We start from the raw sequence: 23036 nt of genomic DNA, 5'->3' as shown, positions 1-23036 counted from the left end.
GCAAATGTTTCAGTTCTTAAGGCCCAGCTGTACTTTCTGGAGGGGGCTCAGATTCTTCCAAGGATAGCTAACAGTTCCTGGTGCCAGTAAGCGCTGGGTATCCATTACGTTAAGTATTTCACATAGATAACTTCATTTAACCTTTAAGTGTACTTAAGTAATAGTACTGCAAGGTACAGAGAAGGAGGTACAGAGGGAGGGAAACGAGGTACAGAGAAGTTAAGCAGCTTGCCCAAGGACACACAGCAAGTCAAGTAGTGGAGCTGGGTTTCAAAACCAGGTAGTCAGACTGGAGCCCAGTTTCTCTTGATGGTTAGAGCCAGGCCGTGCGTGCCTTTTACTGTCTGATCTGATGATTCGAAATACTCTCCTGTTTCAAGTATGATCCAGGGCTTCTTCAACATGCTGACATTATTTATGCTTATGTATAATTCAGCACTCACGTGTACAATTCACTTGACTCTTGAGTAATACCAGGTTTCCTAGCAACAGGCCAAGTTATTCTTAGAGTACAGCCAAGCAAACAGGGATACTGCTCCCTAATTTTCAAAGGAAATTTGTTATTTCAAATTAATATCAAAGTTATCATCATGAGAAAAAATAAGAACTTTATTGGACTCTGTTACACTTATTTTACAATTTAGTATTGCTTTATTTTGCATTACATAAGGTGGGGGATGTTACACCGTCATGTTTTTGACGTTCGGGACCTTTAAAGGTCTTAATCTGGCTATCCTTGCTATTAAGGAAAAGTGGGGTGTCTGCTTTACACTGGCAAAGCAAAGGGCTAAACCCCCCCTTTTTGCCCCCCAACTCCCTTGCTACTCTATCTCTATACCTTGATATAAAGCACTCTTTTGAAACATGGTGGTTCCAACAATTCCTGGCAAGTGCTGCTTCCCTACCCCATCCCCCAACCTCCATCCCAACTGAGATGGTGCCCTTTGTGTCCTACCTGTTTAGTTCTGTAAGAACACCTTAAATCTGGCCTCCGTCAGACCGTGGCTGAACACCTCCCACCTGCGAATGCTGTCTAGTCTCATTTTAGCCCACAGCCAGACCAGCAGCTACCACTCGAGTGTTTACAATGCACTGAGCACTTTGCAGAGTAACTTTACACTTTTAAACAATCTTATGTACTAGGTACTATTTTTTATTCAAACGAGGAAAATGCTGAGGCTCAGACAGAGTCACACAGATAGTCACCGGCCCAAGGTCATAAAGCATAGTATGTACTCAATAAATATTAGCTGCCCAGTTTGACAGACAGAAATGGCAAAGCTGGATACAAACCCCAACAGTCTGACTTCCAAGCCCATGTTCTTAGCCATTCTTAAGGGACCAACTCCAGCCTTCTGGTACAATTTGTTCCTGTTCTTGTCTCTCACCATATAAATGGAACCCCACGGACTCAGATGATTGAAACCAGCATCACTCCAGAATCTGCCTCTCCCTGTATCTAATCAATTGCCAGTTTTAAAATTTTAATTACTGAGTAGCTCAGCTATCAATTTCTCCCCATCCTCATTTTCACTCCTCTGTTTCAAATGGTCCATGGCCTGCCCCGGTCTCATCTCTAAATACCTTCTCTACGCGTCAGCCGCAGTGACTGAAGACCATTTGTTTACGTCACTATGAATATGCTCCCTGCTGCTCTCAATGTAAGGTTCAAACTCTTCAGTGTGGGTTGCGAACCCCTTCATGACCCAATCCCTGCCTCTTCTCCCCATTCCAGCCTTACCGAATGGGTTTTCATCTCCCTGCTTTTGACGTGCAGTTCTGTCTACCCCTCGGCAATGCCAGCCCACTTCCCCAATTCTCTCTCAGCTAGCTCCTAACAATCCCTGGCCTAGATGCCACTTCTTCCAGGAAGCCTACCAGGACAACCCCCCCCCCCCCCCCCCATCACCCCAGGCACCTCTCCTTTGGGTTCTCCGCAATTCCTCAATCACAGCACTAATCACACCATGCTGTACACCTGTCAGCTCATTTTCACCCTCCTCTAAACTTTAAGTCCAAGATGGCAGAGCTGGTGTCTGTCACGAGTAAAGTTGTATCCTCGAACCTGACAGAGCCTGGTACGGAACAGACCGTTCTATTCTACCTCCTTGTGTGCTACCTCTCCTGAAGAAGTTTCCTGACGGTGCCCGCCTGCCTTGCCTCTCATCTATGCAAGTGTCTTATCCAGGGAAGATTATTAGTACAATTTTTGGATGAGTTCAAGCCTTTACTTACTAGCCAGACCTTACGTTTTAGAAGGGACAGGCACATTCTGCTCAATGCTTGATAAACCCGACTGCCCATATAGGTCTAAAAAATATAGGATGGCTGCTAACTCATAAAAGCTGTAAAAAAAGGGGGGGGGGGGGATCCTTCAAAGCTTAAGTCTCCATTTTAATCAAATAACTTTATAGTGCAAATATAATAAATTCACATGCATTTACTTTTACATACTCATATAACAAGATAAGTACATTGACCTAAAGTCGCACTGTTTTCCCAAGTGAATCTTCATTTTAACCAAACCTACAAAGCGCTTATGGAAAGCACTTCTGGCAAAGCTATAATCGCGCAGCATCAATGCTGTAGTGTAAAACACGAATTGAACAAACTCAAGCTGTAGAAGCAGTAGTCACATCAGCCACCCTGCTCTTCTGGGGAAGGACCCACACACACACTCCTCCCCAAGTACTATGATGCTACACATAGTAGGGGTTTAAGGACCGAACAGAGTGTTTGCATCACACAAGTAAAGACTTCACAGAGGAAACCCGTCATAGAAATGGTGGTTTTTGTGTTCGTTTTTTGCTTTTTAAGGATACTGCAATAGAAATATATTAACGATTGGCCTCAAATATCCAACATTTTTCTTACATTTTAAATCAAAGTTGTAGGATCCTATAGGTCTCAATAAAGAACTCTTCACAGCACAGCTGTGGTTCACTTTAAAACACAAAATGTTCCCTTTGCGATATATCCTTACAAATAAACATAATATACATATAAATGAAAAGTTCAGATCCTGCATCAAGCATTACTCTATCTTGCCCTCTGATACAAACCTGGATATAGTCAAATTTGCAAACTGTTCACTTAATATTTTAGTTGAAGCAAAAGTAAAATAGATATGGGCTTTCAGCAAAGCAGACCTTTATGAATTCTCAGAGGCTCAGCTGAAGTCACGATTGGTGAGGACGAGTGGAGCCACAAGGGTCCAGACATAAAGGAGGAGGCAGACCCAGCTGGAGCTGATCTTGACCCACACGGCTGGCCACTTGCTGGTCATGCTCTGGAACTTTGCATCGGGACTAAGAAAACAGAAGAGAGTCAAGTAAAGGAGCCTGTTATCAGTATCCAGCAGCCCCCTGGCCAAAGCCAAGGAGGAGGCTGACACTACTCTCTAGTAAGGTTCTAGGAGGAACTTGAGAAAGCTGCTATTATTACTTTTTTATAAGCAGGGGACTCTGCCTCTCAAAGAGCTTTTATCTTCTTGCTAGCACGAAGAACTCTGACTACCGTATCCCCTGGGCAAAGTTCTTTAGGAACGTCTAGCTATTCTAGATATTGGCAAAAGTCTACATTGAAATGGCATCCCTCAAACTTGCCTTCTGTATCACATCATTACTTTGACCAGAATACTCTATATGGCCACACATAGAGGAAAATTAGTAAACAAAGATGGGTCAGGCTGCTTTATGTCATGATTTTCTCTCTCAAGTAACTCAAGTCTGGAAGGGGTCTCCATGATTTGTACTGTAAGAACTCCAACTGGATTTTAAATCCAATAGGAGAAAAACTCAAAGGCACTTCAGAAAAGAGCACTGAACACAACTTCATGATATGGGCAAGACAAGGGGGTTCTGGGGTCAAGCAATGGATGGAGATTTTCAAGGGGGCCAAGTGGTCTTCCACCTGGTTAGTCTGTGCCTCCTACCTGTACCAACTGGTCAGGGTCATCATGATGTACAAGGAAGCCAAGGAGAGCATGAAGTGGAATAAGAAGTAGCTGTACTGCACTCCTTCTTTCTCATTGTCCACAGCCCGCCGAGGCTGTCCATCTTCTTCATCACTGCCACCATTGGTGGTTGTATCACGGAGGATCACGCTGTCACTTCCTGACAAGGTCAGCTTACTTACTTGGCTATTGTTGGAAGTGCGGATGCTGGAAAGTGATCCAAAAGAAGACAAATCGGAAAGGGGCTAGGAGGTGAATTGCTGCCATTGGCCTATATACATGACGGTTATTCCTGAACTACTATTTGGGGACTGAAGGCCTTCTGGAGGGCTACCGGTCATCACAAGACAGCAGGGGTGGGGGCACCTGGCTGGCTTACTCAGTAGAGCACGCGACTCTTGATCTCAGGGTTGTGAGTTCAAGACCCACATTCAACGTAGGGATCACTTAAAAATAAAATCTTAAAAAAAAAAAGAGAGTACTTTTATCAGTTACTACTTGATGGCTTAACTGCTTAGGAGTTTTCACTATGCTCTCAATGTCTGCTTCCATGACTTCACAAGTGCCTCTTCTATGCTTGGAATACACCACCCACAAACCTTCTCCCAGCTAACTTACTTATCCTTCAATTCTCTATATGCCACATCTTCTAGAAAGCCTTCCCTGACATCAGTTCATCACCAGGCTGGGTTAAAATCCCACAGCTCCTTATGCTTCCCTCTGCTGTAGCACTTACCATGCCTGTCTTTCTTGCTAGTCCTAGAACTCCTCAACAACAACGACCGTAGTCATCTCTGCGTTTCTAACAGCAGATGCTAACTGTAAGTGTGTTAAATGACTGAATAAAAAAAAAAAAAGTACATACAACTGAAGGACAAGAACCACACAATCATCTCAACAGACATAGGAAGAGCATTTGATTAAAATCTAATAATGCCTTTTCCTGATAAAAACACTCAACCTAGGAATAGAGAACTTCCTCAAACTGATAAAGGGCATCCATCTATGAAAAACCCAGAGCAGACATGCTTAATAGTGAAAGACTAAAAGCTGCCCTGCTAAGATCAGGAACAAGACAGGTAGTCTACTGTCCCCATTTCTATTCAGCATGGTACTGGAGGTTCGAGTCAGAGTAATTAGGCAAGAAAAAGATAAAAGGCATCCTGATTGGAAAAGCAGTAAAATGATCTCTACTTGCAGATAACTTGACCTTGTACGTGGAAAACCTTAAGGAATACACATACTATTAGAATCAATAAATAATCTTGCAGGACACAAGATCAATATATAACAATTCTATGTCTATACATTAACAATGAACAACCTAAAAGACAAATTAAGAAGACAATCTCCCTATGGGGCATCTGGGTAGCTCAGCTGGTTAAGCGTCCAACTTCAGTTCAGGTCATGATTTCATGGCTTGTGAGTTTGAGCCCTGCATCAGGCTCTGTGCTGACAGCTCAGAGCCTGGAGCCTGCTTCAGATTCTGTGTTTCTTCTCTCTACCCCTCCCCCACTCACACTCACGCTCTCTCTCTCTCTCTCTCTCTCTCAAAAATAAACATTAAAAAATTTTTTAAATTAAAAAAAATCGAACTTATAATACTTAGAAATGCAAAAAAAAATGTTTAAGACTTGTATGCCAATAACTCTAAACCACTGATAAGAAACTGAAGACTTAAATGAAACATCCTATGTTATAAACTAGAAGCCTTAATAGTGTTGAGACAGTAATACTCCCCAAGTTGACGAACAGATTCAATGCAATCCTTATTTAAATCTCAATTAAACTGACAAGCTAAACCTAAAACTTACATAGAAATGCAAGGAATTCAGAATATTCAAAACAATCTTGAAAAAGAACAAATTTGGAGGACTCACGCTTCCTGATTTCAGAACTTAGTACAAAGCTACAGTAATCAAAACCGTGTGGTACTAGAATAAGGATAGATACACAGATCGATGAAACAGAATTACAAGTCCAGAACTAAACCATTACATTTATGGTCAATGGATTTTTGACAAGGATACCAAGACAACTCAATGTTGGAAAGAATGGTCTTTTCAACAAAGGGTGCTGAGCCAAGTAGATACCCACACATGACGGAATGAAGCTGGACCCCTTACTCAAGTCATATATAAAAACAATAAAAAGACAAATAACCCAATTTAAGAGTAGGCAAAAGATCTAAACAGACATTTCTTCAGGATATACAAATGGCTAACAAGCACATGAAAAGAATGCTCAATACCATTAGTTGCCGGGAAAACACAAATCAAAACCGTAATGGAATGCCACTTCACATCCTCTAGAATGGCTACAACAAAAAAAAGACAATTACAGTATTTTGATTAAGAACTGATGAAACTGGAAGACTCATACATTGCTGCTGGGACTGTAACATGATGTAGCCACTTTAGACAATACTTTGGCAGCCCGGCCATTCTACAACTAGGTATGTATCCTAGAAAATTTAAAGGGTACATCCACACAAAAAACTTGCACACATATGTTCATAGCAGCATTATTCATGCTAGTCCCACAGTGGAAACAACCCCAAAACGTCCATCAACTGATAAAGGATAAACAAAATGTGGTATATATGCACACAACAGAGTATTATTTCCAACAATAAAAAGGAATTAAGTACTGATATGTCATAACATGGATGAACCTTGAAGACATTATACTAAGTAAAAAAAACAGTCACAAAAGACCATGTATTTTATGATTCCATATATATGAAACATTGGAATAAGCAAATTTACAGAGACAAAAGGAGATTGATTTCTGCCAAGGACTGGAGAGGGAGGGAATAGAAAGGTGACTGCTAATGAGCATGGTTTCTTTTTGGCAAAATAAAATGTTCTAAAACTGATTGTGGTGATGGTTGCACAATCCTGTGAATAGACTAAAAACCTGAGTAGTATAATTTAAAAGGGTGAATTTTATAGTATGGAAATTATATCTCAAAAGCAATACACAACACGTTAGGCCAAAAGCAAAACAAACAAAAAAGATCAGACAATATAACAAACACATGAGCACAGCTGTGTTCCCATACAACTTTATTCGCAAGAACAGGCAGCCAGCACAAGGGCTATAGTGTGCCAATCCGTATTTTAAGCAAGCATCAAAAAAAAAAAAAAAAAAAAAGATAAATCTACACAAAATGTGGAAAGCTGTCCAAATTATAACAACAAAGTTCATATCTGAGAATACTACATGGATTTATATGGTACATTCCTAATTGATTTTAAGTTATTATTTATCAAGTGATATCATGTATATAACTATACATAAAATTGTGTATATTTCTACAGATACAAATAGATTGACAGACACTTAAGTATAAGCAAAGGGGAAAAGTGTGAACTATTATGTACCATATAATGTTAACCATGGAAGAGGTAAATTTGGAGTGAGGATACTTTCATTCTCCACTTTATACTTTTCTCACTTGTCAATTTACATAAATATATCCTTGCCCATTTTTACCTCATATTTTTAATTATTAAAATAACATATGCTATTATGCAGAAAATACCAATAAAAATGGGTAAGAAATGAATCACCTTTTATCTATACATTTGCTTATTCCAATGTTACATATATAGGAGTGCAAAGTGCTAAAATAGGTTATATCTGAGCTCTTGGACTAACTAGAGACTTTAAAATTAGCTGTAACAGAATTCTGTAGTTTTGGGGTTTTTTTTAAGTTTATTTATTTTGAGAGAGAGAGAGTGTGCGTGCACGCATGGGGGTGGGGGGGTTGGGGTGAGGGAGAAAGGGAGAGGGAGAGGGTTAGGCAGAGAGAGGGAGGGACAGAAACCCAGGCAGGCTCTGCGCTGACAGTGCAGAGCCCGACTTAGGGCTCGAACTCACAAGCTGTGAGATCATGACCTGAGATCCAGAGTCAGACACTTAACTGACTTAACTGCCACCCAGGCACCTCTGTAATTGTTTATGTTTTTTACAATGATCAGGAAATAAAGATTTTCTTACAAAAAAATATCAACCAGAGCCATTACTCTAGTTGATCTAGGGTCAGATGAAGACTTTATCCTCTAGTTAAAGAGAAGGTATCTCTATGTCAGTTTGGAAGGAATTATTTGATGAGATAATTTACTGGGCTTTAAGAAATATCCATGGCTGGGTAACTGAGGCAAGTCAAGGGCTTCCCATAAAGAAGAGTTAAATTGTTGTTTTTAATTCCTCACACTGCTTTTTGAAAAGAAAATAGCTTTCTTTGCTCTATTATTAACTGTCCTAAGAATCTTGTCCCAAGTACTTTTTAGCTTACCTAGAATACAAAAGGCAGAGAACAAAGCCTGTCAGCCCAATAAAATTCTCTAGATCCAGATGATGCCCACTCTTTGAGGGTGGACCAGAGGTAGGGACCACAGCAGTTGAATTTCCAGGAGCCAAAGTTGGTGCGGTCATGTGTGTAACAATGCTGAACAGGCCAGGGTTGCAGGAACGATCTGAAAATGGAAAATTTATTATCCTTAGAACTCTTCTTGTTCCAGGAAACGATTTGAGGGATATGCTCACACATTTATTCAGTCATGATGTATAGCATGAGACTGCTATACTTAAAAGAACCTGGAAACTTAGACATATTTGTGTTGCAATCAGTGACTTAGTTTTAGAAAAAAAGATGCAACAAAATATTTGTCAAATTTCATAAATGTCAATCTTCATTTTACGGATTTTGAAGTTTACTGGCAAATCTTTTTGCGTCTATAGTTTTACAAAGGCTTTAAGCGCCAGGAATTTTTCCCTAGTTTTGTTTTTACATAGTTAAATAGGAGTACAAAAACAATAAGTTGAGTCATCATTGGAAGGTCTGCAGTAACTGTTTTCCTTTAAAACAAGTCCACAGAATACCCTATTGAGTGAGACACAATGCAAAGGAGATTTCTCACAGTCATTTCTTCTAGAGCCTTAACACCAAAGTGAAATTCAATTAAAAAATGCTACAGAGGGCCAAAACAATGTTGCCTTGTCCATCTCTTAACTAGTCTGACTTAGTCTAAGTTCAGGGAAAAGCTTAGACTGTATAAAGGACTGTGGTCCTTCAGGCTATCAGCTATGAACAGCTAAGAACAGACATGAAGAATAAAACTTGAAATGTAAGTATCTGCATCATAGTTAACACTGTACGTTGGAGTGAACTTTTTTGTTTGTTCGCCTGTTTAATGTTTGCTCTACCTCTAGTTTTGCACCTGCCAAGAGTAATTTCCTACTTTCTTCTCATCAAATGAATGTGCTATCGACATTCCCTTACCAGGTTCATTGGACATGGCTGACCAGGTGAGGTACATGGTGTACAGGGTGATGAGAGAGGACTGCAAGAGACCAGAACGAGGCTGGTGTTCCTGTGAAATCAAAAAGAAAACAATGCCACAGGAACTGCAAGGGCTGACTTCCTAAAACCCAGTGGATTTCCCTAGGCTCCCCTGAAATACTATTAACTGAGAACCTGCTGATTCTACTTGACAGCTGAAAGATGAAAGGTAACCTGTCAGTCTGAGTTAGCCTGAAAAAGAACCGAGAAAGAGGAACCATGTACTATTGGTTCTCAAGGGATTTCATAGTCCTGGAATTCCTGTATATCCCACAGGGGCTTGATTTACTAGTCCCTTGGTGTAGGAGAATCTAAGCTTAGCTCTGGCCTAACTAGCTACCAGGTGATCCATCATCTCTCTGCAACTTCAGCTTTTTCATTTTTGAAAGGAGAGGCGATGTCTCATATTCTTTTCATATTTCTCATCTACAACTCTACGAATTTTTTAAGTATGGTTTTTAAATGGTGAAACTTGCACACTTGAGTTTTATTTTTAAATACTAAAAGCAATGATTTTCTAGTTTAATATCTTGGCTAAGGTTTCCTAAGAATCACTCACGATGTAAAGTATTTTATAAGAGCTATAAATTTTCAGGTTACCTAGGGTTTTTTTTGTTTTTTTTTTAAATGACAGGGAAATTATTCACTCAATGGCACACTTTACAGTTACTAAGTTATAATTATAAAGACTTTATCATAATATGGGAAAATATTTAAGTACATAATCTTAAACATAAACTCACATAAAAGATTATGTCAGTTAAAGTTTAGCATCAATTAAAAATCTGTCACAGGAGGATGAAGCAGAAGACCATACCTGAATTTTTGGGTGGATGGATATAACAGAAACCACAACGCAAAGGACCAAATTAATACTAATGAAGAACTTGTTCTCCGTGCAGCCATCCGGTTTGGTGTAGTATGCATAGAATAACCCGACAAACACGACTGACAGGATGTAACAGATGCTTGTGACGGAGAGTAAAGCTAGAAAAAGGGAAGCCAACATGAATGCTCGTGATTGTAACAAACTTTTCTAATGAAGACCAATTGTCTTCTACTCCATATAAAAATAAAGACACATTATTTTATTGTTAGGGTGGTCAACATCTTACAGGAAAATTACAGGAGACCCAAGGCTGATGTTTCAGACAGCATTAGAGGCAGCTCAATGTTAAATTCAAAAATCCACCAAGCAACTGAATTCACTTCCTAGACTACCTTACTTAATTCCATGGGTTGAAAAACCAGACATGTGATCATTCCAGCTAGAGTAAACTCCAACTGTATGCAAAGTAATGTTCATTACAAGCCTTTCTTAGGAACCTACAAAACTTCTGGGCCGTCAAACTGGCTGAGGTCCAGTAAGCTAGATGCCAGGGATGGTGTTAGCAGAAAACAATGGACAGGCATCTTTTATGATGTTTGTCCTCTGCAGCTACTGCCACATAAACCTGTTTCCTGTCACTGTGAGACCACATCATTGTGGGAAAGTGGTATATTTGCTGTTTTTAAGTACCTAAAATAATATTCCTTTCTGTTCACATGGACAATCAACAATTAGCTGTGTAACTCTGAAAATTAGAAAACATGACAGAGTAACAGTATGCTCAGACCAACTATAGCAACATTGAGCTCAATTAACTTATACTTAATTCACAGCAGACTTATTTGAGAAAATTAGTTTCCATTTATCATAATCTCCATGGATTTTGCATGTTTAAAATTAAATGATGTATATATTACTATCAAATGATAATGTATATTAAATTATTAGCATAGTTCCTAATGTTTTTCCATAAGAACATACAAGATTTCTCTACTTTTTAGTTACTCCAAAGTATGGCAAATGCTCAGCTCATTATCAAATTCTTCTAAAGTTGAGTGAGTCCAAATGAATTATAAAAAATGGAAGTAAATACAGGGGCACCTGGGGGGTTCAGTTGGTTAAGTGTCTGACTCTTGATCTCGACTCAGGTCATGATCTCATGATTCGTGAGACTGGTTCATGAGATTGAGGCCCGTGCTGGCCTCTGCACTGACAGCATGGAGCACACTTGGGATTCTCTCTCTCCCTCTCTCTCAAAATAAATAAATAAACTTAAAAAAAAAAAAAAAAGTCTGGAAAGACACAGACTAATATGTTAACAGTGAGTATTAATTACTGAAGAGTTGGATTATGGGGGAATGTTTTCTTTTGTGATTTTTGGTTTTCCGAGTTCTTGACACAGAGCAGCTATTACTTTTTATTTTTTTAGTGTTTATTTTATTTTTGAGAGAGAGACAGAGTGTGACTGGGGGAGGGGCAGAGAGAGAGGGAGACACAGAATCTGTGCTGTCAGCACAGAGCCTGATGTGGGGCTCAAACCTGCGAACTGTGAGATCATGACCTGAGCCCAAGTCAGACGCTTAACCGGCTGAGCCACCCAGGTGCCTCACTATTACTTTTATAATGGGTGGAGGGGCGGGAGCTGGGTCCTGGTCCATTTATTTTTTTTAAATGAGGTATGCTGGGTCACTGCCCCTAGTAAGGAGAGAACTCAACTCCCACCCCATTGTTACAAGCTGTATATCCTATTTCTACCCTAGAAATTTTAAGTGCCCTTTTTCTACCAGAAAGCTTTTACAAGGGGTGTGAGTCATATTCTGAATAAAGCAGTAAGGACTGTTCACTTCTATCTGCCTGAGGGATGTGGGCAGATGACCCCTATGTATAACCCACCTGAATCCCCTGTCTATGGCAACAAGGAAATCAAAACCAAAACTACATCACTATATACAACTGTTTTCCTTTATCTAAACACATCTAGTTACATTATAAATCTCAAAATAAATGAATTGAGAGAAGCCAACGATTTATGTTATCTGTGCTTCCTCCTTCTAGTAATGTATGCAATTCAGAACTGACTTGGGGCGCCTGGGTGGCTCAGTCGATTAAGCCTCCGACTTCAGCTCGGGTCATAGTCTCACAGTTCTTGAGTTCGAGCCCTGCGTCGGGCTCTGTGCTAACAAACAGCTCGGAGCCTGGAGCCTGCTTCAGATTCTGTATCTCTCTCTCTCTCTCTCTCTCTCTCCCTCCCCTGCTCATGCTCTGCCTCTCTCTGTCTCTCAAAAATAAATAAATGTTAAAAAATTTAAAAAAAAAAAAAAAAGAACGGACTCAACTGGAAAACTGTAGTTTTTAAAAAGTCAGCTCTCATTTGGAAGTTTATACATTTAAATCAATAAAGATTTTTACTGCACATCCTATTTATTTTTTTGTTTCAAGTTTTTATTTAAATTCTAGTTATTAACATGTATGACAATATATGATAACAACATATATGGTAATTCTAGTAGTAGAATTTAGTGATTCATCATTTACATACAATACCCAGTGCTCAACACAAGTGCTCTCCTTAATGCCTGCCTCCATTTAGCACATTCCCCCACCTACCTCCCCTCCAGCAACCCTCAGTTGGTTCTCTATAGTTAATAGTGTCTAACGTACATTGTGTTTAATGTAGCATAATGCAGTATGGCTCTTATAGGTGAGTTCAGATACTTACCAGCATACCAACACCTTGGATTTCCTTCTTCCATTCGATTTACCCATGATTCATTCACAGAGTGAGCAAAGTCTACCAACAGCACTAGCTGGATGAGGATGAACAAAAAGGCCCCTACCATGCCAACAACAAACCAGGCTACAAAGCAAAAGAACAAAGGTATTCTTAACCACAGGAGTAACATTTCAGAATATCACTGCCCAACATTTTAAAACAATTTCAATTCAAGTAAGAGGTGGTAAAGAATATTCTGTCTCCAGCAGCACAGCAAAATTATTCCAAATCCAAACTCAAAGGCATTCTCTGAGAAGTGTTTTGTTGGGTTTCAGACCTTTTAAAACTTGTTCTAGCTTGTGCCAAGGGCAGCCTGGGATCTGACATTCCAAATGGTACAATAAGCATTTTCCTTTATTTTACAAGGGAAAAAAAAAAAAAATCGCAGTGGAAATCCACAGAAGTCACTTGATGTTATGGTAAGAAAGCAGATTAAGACAGGGATATGAGCACATATGAGTTCCTACAGGTCCCTATGTTGACAAGCTCTCTGATTAACTTAGTACTGCCAAGTGAGAAGGTAAGCTATATTAAGATACTGGCAAAATATGGTTCCAGCTGAGAAGTGGGCTGAATGCCTCCTGGGTTTATACAATTAATTACGACCTTAATATTAGTACTGAGTCACATAGTTGAATACCACTTCATTCAATTGCCAGTTCTGCAAAACCAGTAATGAAAATGTAGCTTAAACTCCATCATTTGTAGAGTCTGTGTATATTATAATTAACCCCCTTAGTAGCATACCTGTGGCAAAATGGCCCCCAGGGATGTAGAAAGAGCCAACCATGATACCAACGATGGCAGCAATTTTGAAGAACCAAAACCTATTAAAATATAAAAAAGTACATTTATGAAATGTTAATTTTTGCTCTTATGCTGAGAAAAGTGAATTTCTGAAATGCAAAAATAAAGACTCAGCATTTCCAACATGATTGTCTGGGCTTATCCCTTCATTTGATATGAAGCTGTTTCACTCAATCTTTCATACAATTTAAAGACAAACATTAGCCCAGAGAACAAATCACTCATAGATGTAAGAGAAAAACACATAACTTAAGAATTTCCCTACATTTAGCAATTAAAGATAGGAATTTTTCTAGAATTCTGGGGCATTCTAAACTAACAATGTTAGCTAAATATGAAGCAACTAATTATTGGATCTAGGAAAAAGTTATCATCTAATCCTTCTTTCACAATACAGGACCTAAGTGCCTTGTGCCCACAATCACACAGTTCATCACTGGCAAAGCCAGGACCAAAGCTGGCTTTCAGTTCATGATCTTTAAAGACTGCCTTGTATGGCAGAGTGAAAAGAATCAGGCTTTGGAGCTGGACAGACCTGAGTTTCAATCCTACCTCTAACTCTCACTGGCTCAGAAATCTCAGACACTCCACTCTCTCTGAAGTTCAGTTACTGCATCTATAAAAAGGGGATTATGATACATATAAAGTTTACAGAAATTTCAGTCTTCAAATAAGAATTATTTGAAACCGGGACGGCTGGGTGGCTCAGTTGGTTTAAGCATCTGAATCTTGATTTCGGCTCAGGTCATGATCTTGCAGTCCAGGGTTCGAGTCCCACTTTGGGCTCTGTGCTGACAAGTGTGGGGCCTACTTGGGATTTTCTCTGTTTCTCTCTCTCTCTCTGCTCCTCCCCCACTTGTGCATTCTCACTCTCTCTCAAAATGAATAAATTAAAAAAAAAAAAGAATTACTTGAAACTAAGAGGAACTGAGGGCAGTCAGGAATGGAAAACGACAGATGTGTAAATCAGTGATCCAGTTTATTTTTCTGTATACTGTTTAATATATCAGGTACATTTTTCTCTTTTAACAATAAAAAGTGTATGTGTCTGTGTGTGTGCAGTGCCTAGCACAGTGTGTGAACTGTTTTCACAGGTGTTTGATAAAAATCTAGGAACCTGAAACAAAGGTATTAAAAGAAAGGACAAGATTTTCCTCATCCCCTCTACCCTCTCTGTGCTACAGAGCTCCAACTGGAAATAACACTGAAACAACCTCACATGTACAATAGGTCAGAAACAGATCAAAAATATATGTGGACCACCGATTCATACACTCTACTGCTTCCATCCGGATAGCAACATTAACTGCTCAACAGGAGGATCCATGCCATAATATAGCAAGTAAATAATAAAATAAATTGTACATACCCATTGTGTACTGCTGCTCTGGGATCTTTACTTGTTTTTACTTTTAACATGAGCAGAGAGAAGACAAAGAAAAAGATGGCCAAGGCAAAGTTGATCCGATATACAGCTTTATAACCAACCAGCACGTCGCAATCTTGATCTGCCTTTATATCAGCCACCTTGATTTTAAACCCCCCTTCACAGAATCCAGGGATCTGGAAAAAGCAATTGCAATGTTATGGCAATATCCACATTTAAACGAAGATTCTATCCCATCACAAAAAAGCCTCGATTTCTAAAACTGACTGCTTCAACAACTGCAAGACTGTCCTGTGGGACTTCACTTTTTGCCTTCCAATTCACTTGCAACCTTATCACCAAACAGTAGAAACAACTTGTATTTTGCAAATAAAAGTGAAGTGCTCTTTTCTTATTGATGAGGTTATCTCCCATTTTGCCACAAATTTTCATGGCAACTGACTCCTTCCACAGGTGAAGGTCGAGTCTAGGTAAATGTTTAAATCTGAAACATACATGGAAAGATAATGTTTTCGTGTCACTCTTTTAATATCTTTCTCTGAGTTGTGACACGAGACTCTGAAGATGTTCATTCTGACAACCTTTATTTCTGGAAAAGGACTAACCCTTTCATAGTCTATGTCTTGACTATACCCAAAAGTAATTTAAAAACCCAACAATTACAATGAACTTGACTGAGTTTTACAATGGTGAAAAGTTGGGACGTTAATCACAACTAAAATTGTGCCAACTGTAAAAATAATACAAATAACCAGCACATTAAGGCCACTGTTACTTCTCCTTACCTTCTTCAGCTGAGACTCCATCCCTTCTGTCAGCATGATACAGGACACAGCAGCACCCAGGAAGAGAATGAAGGCGTAGATGAGGCGGGTCACCGTGGAATTCTTACTATTGGGGCAGCAGCTACACAGCAGACATGACGCACCACTGCAAAGGCACGGAACCTGCGACAAGCACACCACAGCCACGTGAGACCTCTTTCAGTGGACCTCTTCGTGTCGTAAGTGTCACAGAGCAGAATATGAGGAGTTCGGCCAGGTTTTCACAGCTTTACCTGAGATAGTTATAGCTGGGAGGAGGAAGTGATTAAAGCACGGATTCTGGAGTCAATATTATTTCTGTCACTCTACTTCAGCAAGTTACATAAGCTAAGCTTATTTCTCCCTCTGTAAAATAGACTCAATAACAGAATCTTCCTCCCCCACACATTGCTATATGAAATGAGTACTCAACACAGGCCTAAAACATGGAAGGAGCCCAGTATATGTTAGTTATATTCACACAGAGAGTATACTTTATTGAAAAACAGTATATATTAATACTGAGAAGAATAGGGGCGCCTGGGTGGCTCAGTCGGTTGAGCATCCGACTTCGACTCAGGTCATGATTTCACAGTTCGTGAGTTCAGGCCCTATGTCGGGCTCTGTGCTGACAGCTCAGAGCCTGGAGCCTGCTTTGGGTTCCGTGTCTCCCTCTCTCTCCCATCACCACCCCCCCACCAACTTGTGCTCCTCCTCTCTCTCTCTCTCTCTCAAAAATGAATAAACGTTAAAAAAAATTTTTTTTTAAATACTGAGAAAAATAAAAACCTACCTCCACTTGCTATTTAAGGAACCTAGTTACCAAATCTGGTGTTATAACATAAAGCAACATTACATGGAAATCATCGTAAATAAGGTTAGCAAAAGCCATTTAGCTCCTTTCGAGAGTAACCTGGAGAGTCCTTACAGAATCACCATTTGACCCAGCAATTCCAGTCCTAAATAGATACCCAAAAGAACCGAAACAGGTATTCAAACAAAAGCCTGTACATGAATGTTCAAAGCAGCACTATTTACAGTTGCCAAAGGCAGAAACAACCCAATGTCTATCAACTGATGAATGGATACATAAAACGTGGTATATCCACACAATGGAATATTAGTCATAAAAATGAACGAAGTACTGATATATGGTACGACATGGGTGAACCTAGAAAACATCATGCTAAGTGAAAGAAGCCAGACACAAAAGGTCACATACTGTATTTCATTTATCTGAAATATCTGGAATAAATAAATCCAGAGATGGAAAGCATTAGTTTCCAGAGGCTGGATGGGGGTGGGGGGGGGGGTGTGTGTGAAGAAATGGGGAATGACTTCTTAATGAGAATTGAGCTTCTCCTTTGGGGAAGGAAAATGTTCTACACTAGACAGATGTGATGACAGTACAACACTGTGAATGTACTAAATACCACAAAATTACACACTTTAAAATGGTTAGTTTTATATTCTGTGAATTTTACCTCAATTGAAAAAAAGAAAAGTAACCTGGATCTCTGGTGAGCATTCCAGAGGAAGGCATAATTTGAGTCATTTTTATGTAGGCTTAATTAGGAAAGTGCTTGAATTGCTTTCACAGGTGACATTAAGTCACATCACAAGGGCAGGCTAAAGTCAGAATCATCAGCAGAAGCAGGAGATGTAAATTGTAGAGGATGCAGGGCGCCTGGGTGGCTCAGTCGGTTAAGCGTCCAACTTCGGCTCAGGTCATGATCTCATGGCTCGTGAGTTCGAGCCCTGCGTCGGGCTCTGTGCTGACAGGTCAGAGCCTGGAGCCTGTTCCAGATTCTGTGTCTCCCTCTCTCTCTCTGACCCTCCCCCGTTCATGCTCTGACTCTCTCTGTCTCAAAAGTAAATAAACGTTAAAAAAATAAAAATTGTAGAGGATGCTGGTCTCACAGTATGGTCCCAGTCTTTACTTTTTATAGATGGTACCTTGCGTGGCCTTTATCATGGTTTTGTGTGATCTGGAGCAAGACGTTAAGCTTCTTAAAAGCCCAGTTTTCTCATCTGTAAAAATGGGCATTAACACCACCTACCCAAACAGTTACTGTGTGAAGAATGAGCTAGTATCAGGAATATCCAGTAAGTAGCATAATGCCTGACACAGCAGGGGCTCAATAGTATCACAGTAGCCATTAACATTTGTTACCACAACAACCATGGGAAATTGATCACCCATATTCAGTATCCAATTCTTAACTATAATCTGGGCCAAAAGACCCAGAGGTCTGTAGCTAGCCAGCGACTGGAACAGAGGTTTTACAGTCAACAACGACACTAATCACTTCAGGTTTATTTTGTCTGCATCCACACACTCCTGACTCTCTGTAGTTATTTACTTTCTGGCCCATAAAATACTCTCATAATAACTGCCTACTGTTTGTTATGGGTTGAACTGTGTCAAATTAGTATGTCGAAGTCCTGATCCCCAGTACTGGAGAATGTGACCTAATTTGGAAACAGAGTCACTGCAGATGTAATTAGCTAAAATGATGTTATGCTGGAGAAGAGTGGGCACCTAATTAAACATGATTAGTGTCATAAAAAGGAGAATTTGAGCACAGACATGCAGCATGGGAAGAATACCAACTCAAGACGAAGGCAGAGATCTACAAGCCAAGGAATATCAAAGACTGATACAAACCACCCGGAGCTGGGAAAAAGGCATGGAATAGATTCTCTCTCATCACCCTCAGAAGGAGCCAACCCTGTCGACACCTTAATCTCAGACTTCTAGCCTCCAGAAACAGAGAGACAATAAATTTCTGTTGCTTAAGCCGCCTAGTTTGTGGTATTTTGTTATCGAGCCCTAGCAAACTAACATACCTACTTACTTGTTTATAAATATCAGGAGACTTTAAGTACCTTTAGGAGGGACCACCTACTGTTTGTCTCCTGTATCTTTACACAGTAGGTACTCAATCTGTGGAACAAAGCTGTCCTACTGTTATTATCATTTCCCTATCTCGGTATATGACAACTCTACTCTTCCTGTTACTCAGGCCAAAAACCGTGGAGTCATCCTTGATGCCTTCTTTTTTTTCCAAAACCATCACCCAATCTGTGAGCACATCAGCTTTATCCTCAGAATATATATCCAGAATCTTTTTTTTTTTTTTTTTTAGTTTTTATTTATTTATTTTGAGAGAGAGAGAGAGAGAGAGAGAGAGAGAGAGAGAGAGAATATCCCAAGCAGGCTCTGCACTGTCAGCACAGAGCCCAACGCAGGGCTGAAACTCATGAACTGGAACTCATGAACCGTGAGATCATGACCTGAGCTGAATTGAGGGTCAGACGCTTAACCGATGGAGCCACCCAGGTGCCCCTATATCCAGAATCTGATCACTTCTTAGCATCCTTAACTATCATGTTGGTCTGAGCCACTACTATCATCACTCACCTGGATTAATTGCAATGGCTCCTGTCTCACTGCTGAAGTGACCCATTCAGAAGCCAGAGTTGGTATAGGTTATTTTAAGATGAAGACATTTGAGATTCAACAGAAAGGGGAAAAAGCCTTCTTGGAGCTTTCTTCATCTAACTAAAAGCAGCAACTTCTAGGATATGAAGCTGCCATAAACTCTCTCTCCAAGAGTTTTATGGCCATGAAGAAGACAAAAGACCTCTGCACCTACACAAACAAGTATTATCACAAACTTCCTTATCTCCTGTTTGTTCTAAAAACCCACCTGTCTTCTCTAAAGAAACCTATCCTAGGGGCGCCTGGGTGGCGCAGTCGGTTAAGCGTCTGACTTCAGCCAGGTCACGATCTCGCGGTCCGTGAGTTCGAGCCCCGCATCAGGCTCTGGGCTGATGGCTCAGAGCCTGGAACCTGTTTCCGATTCTGTGTCTCCTTCTCTCTCTGCCCCTCCCCCGTTCATGCTCTGTCTCTCTCTGTTCCAAAAATAAATAAACGTTGAAAAAAAAAAAAAAAAAAGAAACCTATCCTATAAAAGCCCTTTTCTTCTCCCCTATTAAGTTAGGTATATAATAGCCATATTTTCTAACTACCCTTTTGAGTTATTAATCACTGAATGATGAAAAACATCCTGTGTATATGTGTGTTGCATGTGTACATAGCTCTTTTTTCTTGTGCTAATCTGTCTTTTGTCAGTTTAATTCACAGACCCCCAACCACTAACCTCACAGAGGATGCAAAGAACGTTTTTTCTCCTTTACATTGCTCTCCTCTTTCTTTTCTACCATCTGTTCTCCACACAACCACCTTGTTAAAACACAGATCAGATCCCATCATTCCTCTTTTCTATAATGGATCCCTCTGTCACTTTAAGAGTAAAAGCCAAAGTCCTTAAATTATCCTACAAGACCAAACAATGGGTTATCTACAGGATTTGGCTGGCTCCCTGCTACCTTTCTGACTTTATTTCCTATTATTCTTCCCTTCCCTCATTCCATTCTCTGGTACACTGCACTTCTTGCTATTCCTGTTGAACAAAAGGGATTAATAAAATATAAAAGCAATTTATAGAGAGAAATGCTTTGATGGCATCAATTCAAATCTTAACTTTACAACAAAGCCAAAACGTGTTGCACGTTGTTAGGATTTAAAAAAAAAAAAAAAAAAAGACATCTTTGTTTCAAATTACAAATCACTCCTTAATTAATTACCTTCTTAACTATATTTCTTCCTAAATCTATTTTGCAAATAGCCTGACCCACTAGTGGATCATAAAATTCAACCAGGATTTGTTTTAATGTGAAAGAAAAATTGTACAGCAGATGGTAAAGGTAAAATTTATTTCATGAAACTTGGGTCTAATTGGGCATATTAAATCGACTACATAAAATTTATTTCTTGTTTTGGGTCAAGGTCAAAAAATTGGAAGACCGCTGCTCTCAGGGAACCTGCAAATGACTAAACACCCTTCCGATTTAAGGTCAACAGCCTTAAAGAATGGAAGGGCACCGGGCTGGCTCAGTCAGAGGAGCATGTGACTCTTGATCTCAGGGTTGTGAGATGGAGCTCTACTAGGTGTAAAGATTACTTAAAATCTTTAAAAAAAAAATGGAAAATACACTTTGTCCCTAAGAAATGGTAGTATAATGAGTTGAGATTGAGTCCTTGATCAACAAAATCAGCTGGGAAGTTATGAAACAAAAAAATGATTTTAAAGAATCATGATCCTCAGGGTCAAGTATATGAGGAAATTCACCATATTCTCGTCCCTAGATCCTAAACTTTCCTTTTTAAAATAGGCCGTTTACAACCTACAAAGTGATTCAATCCAATTTATTCACTTTATCCTCACAGCAGCTCTCGAGGTGAGGAACGCTGGAGTGATTATCCTCATGTTACAGGAAGCCAGAGATAAATGCCTTGGACAAGGTCTCAAAATGTTCACGCCACGGCTTCCAATTTTGAATAATAATCCACCAGGCTTTCTTTCCTTTGCACCAGAACTGCATACAGGCCTTGGTTAAAATCCCAGCTCTGCCACATACTCTGTAGCATTGGCAAATCCATGCTATGGGATAAATATATCGTTTAAGCCACCCAAAATTAAACGACGCCACCTTATGAAGGTATTTCGAAAAGAAGCAGAGCGCCCTCGCCCCGGAACTGTCATTCCGCGGTTCAGGTCCCAGCTCCATAGGAACCCAGAGGCCTGAAGGCTCACGGGGGCGGGGCAATCGAAATTGTAAACAATGACGGCCTGGCCTCCTACGTTCCCCCTACAAACCCGGAAGGCGAGCCGCGTGATCCCAATCTCCAGGGGCAATCACGGATTTTGATTTGGGCCCCCGGATACTCTGTGCAGCCCAGGGCCTGTGCCCCCCCACTCCCGGCCAAGGACCGACAGAGTCTGGGCCTGGGACTCCCTGTTGCCCTCCCCCAAACTACACGTCCAACGGAGTGATCAGACCCTGGGCTCACCCAGCTGGCGAGGGAGAAGACGCCCAGCACAGCCCCCATGGTGACGCCTGGTGATGGAAGCGGCCGGTCGGTAAGCTTCTAGCGCGGTGGTAACTGCCAGTCGAGGCGTCTCCCCAGAAACGCGACGTTTTCTCAGGCCGGAAACGCGCTAGTTGCGTCATTGCGCGACCCCGCCCACCGCCCTCAGCCGCTGCTGCCCGAGAGAGCCTCTGTCATTGGTAGAGGGAGAAGGCGGAGCTAAATCGACCTGGCCGTATACGGGAGGCGGGGCTAAACCAAGCCAGAGGGGAGGAAGGAGGCGGGGCTAACCTGACCCGTCGCTAAGGGAGGAGGCGGGGCTAACCCGGCCGGCGGTGAGGGAGGAGGCGGGGCTAAACCGGCCTGGAGCTAAGGGAGAAGGCGGGGTTAACGCCGCCTGGCGCTGAGGTGGGAGATGGGGCGAAAGCGGCCCAGAGCGGCAGGAGGTGTGAAGGCTTTATTCCTTCACCTCACTTGTATTCACTGGGAGCCCGTTATGTGTCGAGATCTGAGGTACAAAAACACACAGGAATTTATGGCCTACTTAAGAGCCTGACACCGAACATAAATGCACTGTGACACACGGTGATGAGTACTCTGAAGAAGTAGTATGAGGGAATGTCCTTTCAATAAAAGCTTATTTATTAACGCTTACTATGTGAGGGGAGAATAATGTGGTTGGGGGTGTGTTTTAATCCGTTAAAATTACACACACTGGAAGGGTGTTCTGAGGAATTTGTATTTAATCTGAGAACCGAAAGATGAGTCCAAGCTAATCGGGGAAAGATGAGCGTTGTTTCTTAAAATGCGGAATCTATATACCACTTGGGGCAAATGGGAGGGTCTTGGGTGCATGAACACATTAGGTAACGCTGAAAAAGGCAGAGTGAGCAAGTCCGGTTTCAAACCAAAGAGGAAAGTTAGTTCGCCGCTAGTACCTAACAGGTTTCTAACATTCGCTTGCCTCCATTTTTGACAGAGCGAAGGCTTCGTTTTCCAGGTCTCTCCAAAAGGTAAGCCCATCTCCAGGTAAGGAACGTTGTTTTGTTTTAGGATCAGTGTGTGTGCTTGCAGAAATCCGTTCATTTGTAGCAAGCCGTGTTCCCGAACCCCAAGTTCGGCTGCCCGTGGCTCCAAAGGCCAATACTCAAGAGGTGAGTTTTGCCTGGAAAGGAATATGAATTTTATTCGGGA

At 40.8% G+C, this 23036-nt stretch overlaps 1 protein-coding gene across 1 annotated transcript; it reads right to left on the bottom strand.

Moving 5' to 3' along the window:
* Window positions 1–588: 588 nt before the first annotated feature.
* SERINC3 (serine incorporator 3) lies at window positions 589–21980 on the bottom strand. The gene is made up of 10 exons (XM_047852030.1): window positions 21825–21980; window positions 15887–16048; window positions 15084–15277; window positions 13655–13734; window positions 12854–12991; window positions 10123–10292; window positions 9246–9336; window positions 8259–8439; window positions 3935–4162; window positions 589–3308 (listed from the first exon to the last, which is right to left on the bottom strand). The coding sequence occupies exons 1-10, from the start codon at window positions 21861–21863 to the stop codon at window positions 3170–3172; spliced, it is 1422 nt and encodes a 473-aa protein (XP_047707986.1). The 5' UTR covers window positions 21864–21980; the 3' UTR covers window positions 589–3169.
* Window positions 21981–23036: the final 1056 nt, after the last annotated feature.

Source organism: Prionailurus viverrinus, chromosome A3 (assembly GCF_022837055.1).
Source record: "Prionailurus viverrinus isolate Anna chromosome A3, UM_Priviv_1.0, whole genome shotgun sequence".
NCBI lineage: Eukaryota > Metazoa > Chordata > Mammalia > Carnivora > Felidae > Prionailurus > Prionailurus viverrinus.
This window is presented reverse-complemented; position numbering and strand designations above follow the sequence as displayed.

Excerpts from the sequence above, each read along its gene's own strand:
- SERINC3 (XM_047852030.1), bottom strand. The coding sequence starts at position 21,863 with ATGGGGGCTGTGCTGGGCGTCTTCTCCCTCGCCAGCTGG. Across the intron at positions 16,049-21,824 it reads TCTTCTCCCTCGCCAGCTGG|GTTCCGTGCCTTTGCAGTGG; the intron begins GTGAGCCCAGGG and ends TGCTTGTCGCAG. Across the intron at positions 9,337-10,122 it reads CCATCCACCCAAAAATTCAG|GAACACCAGCCTCGTTCTGG; the intron begins GTATGGTCTTCT and ends TTGATTTCACAG.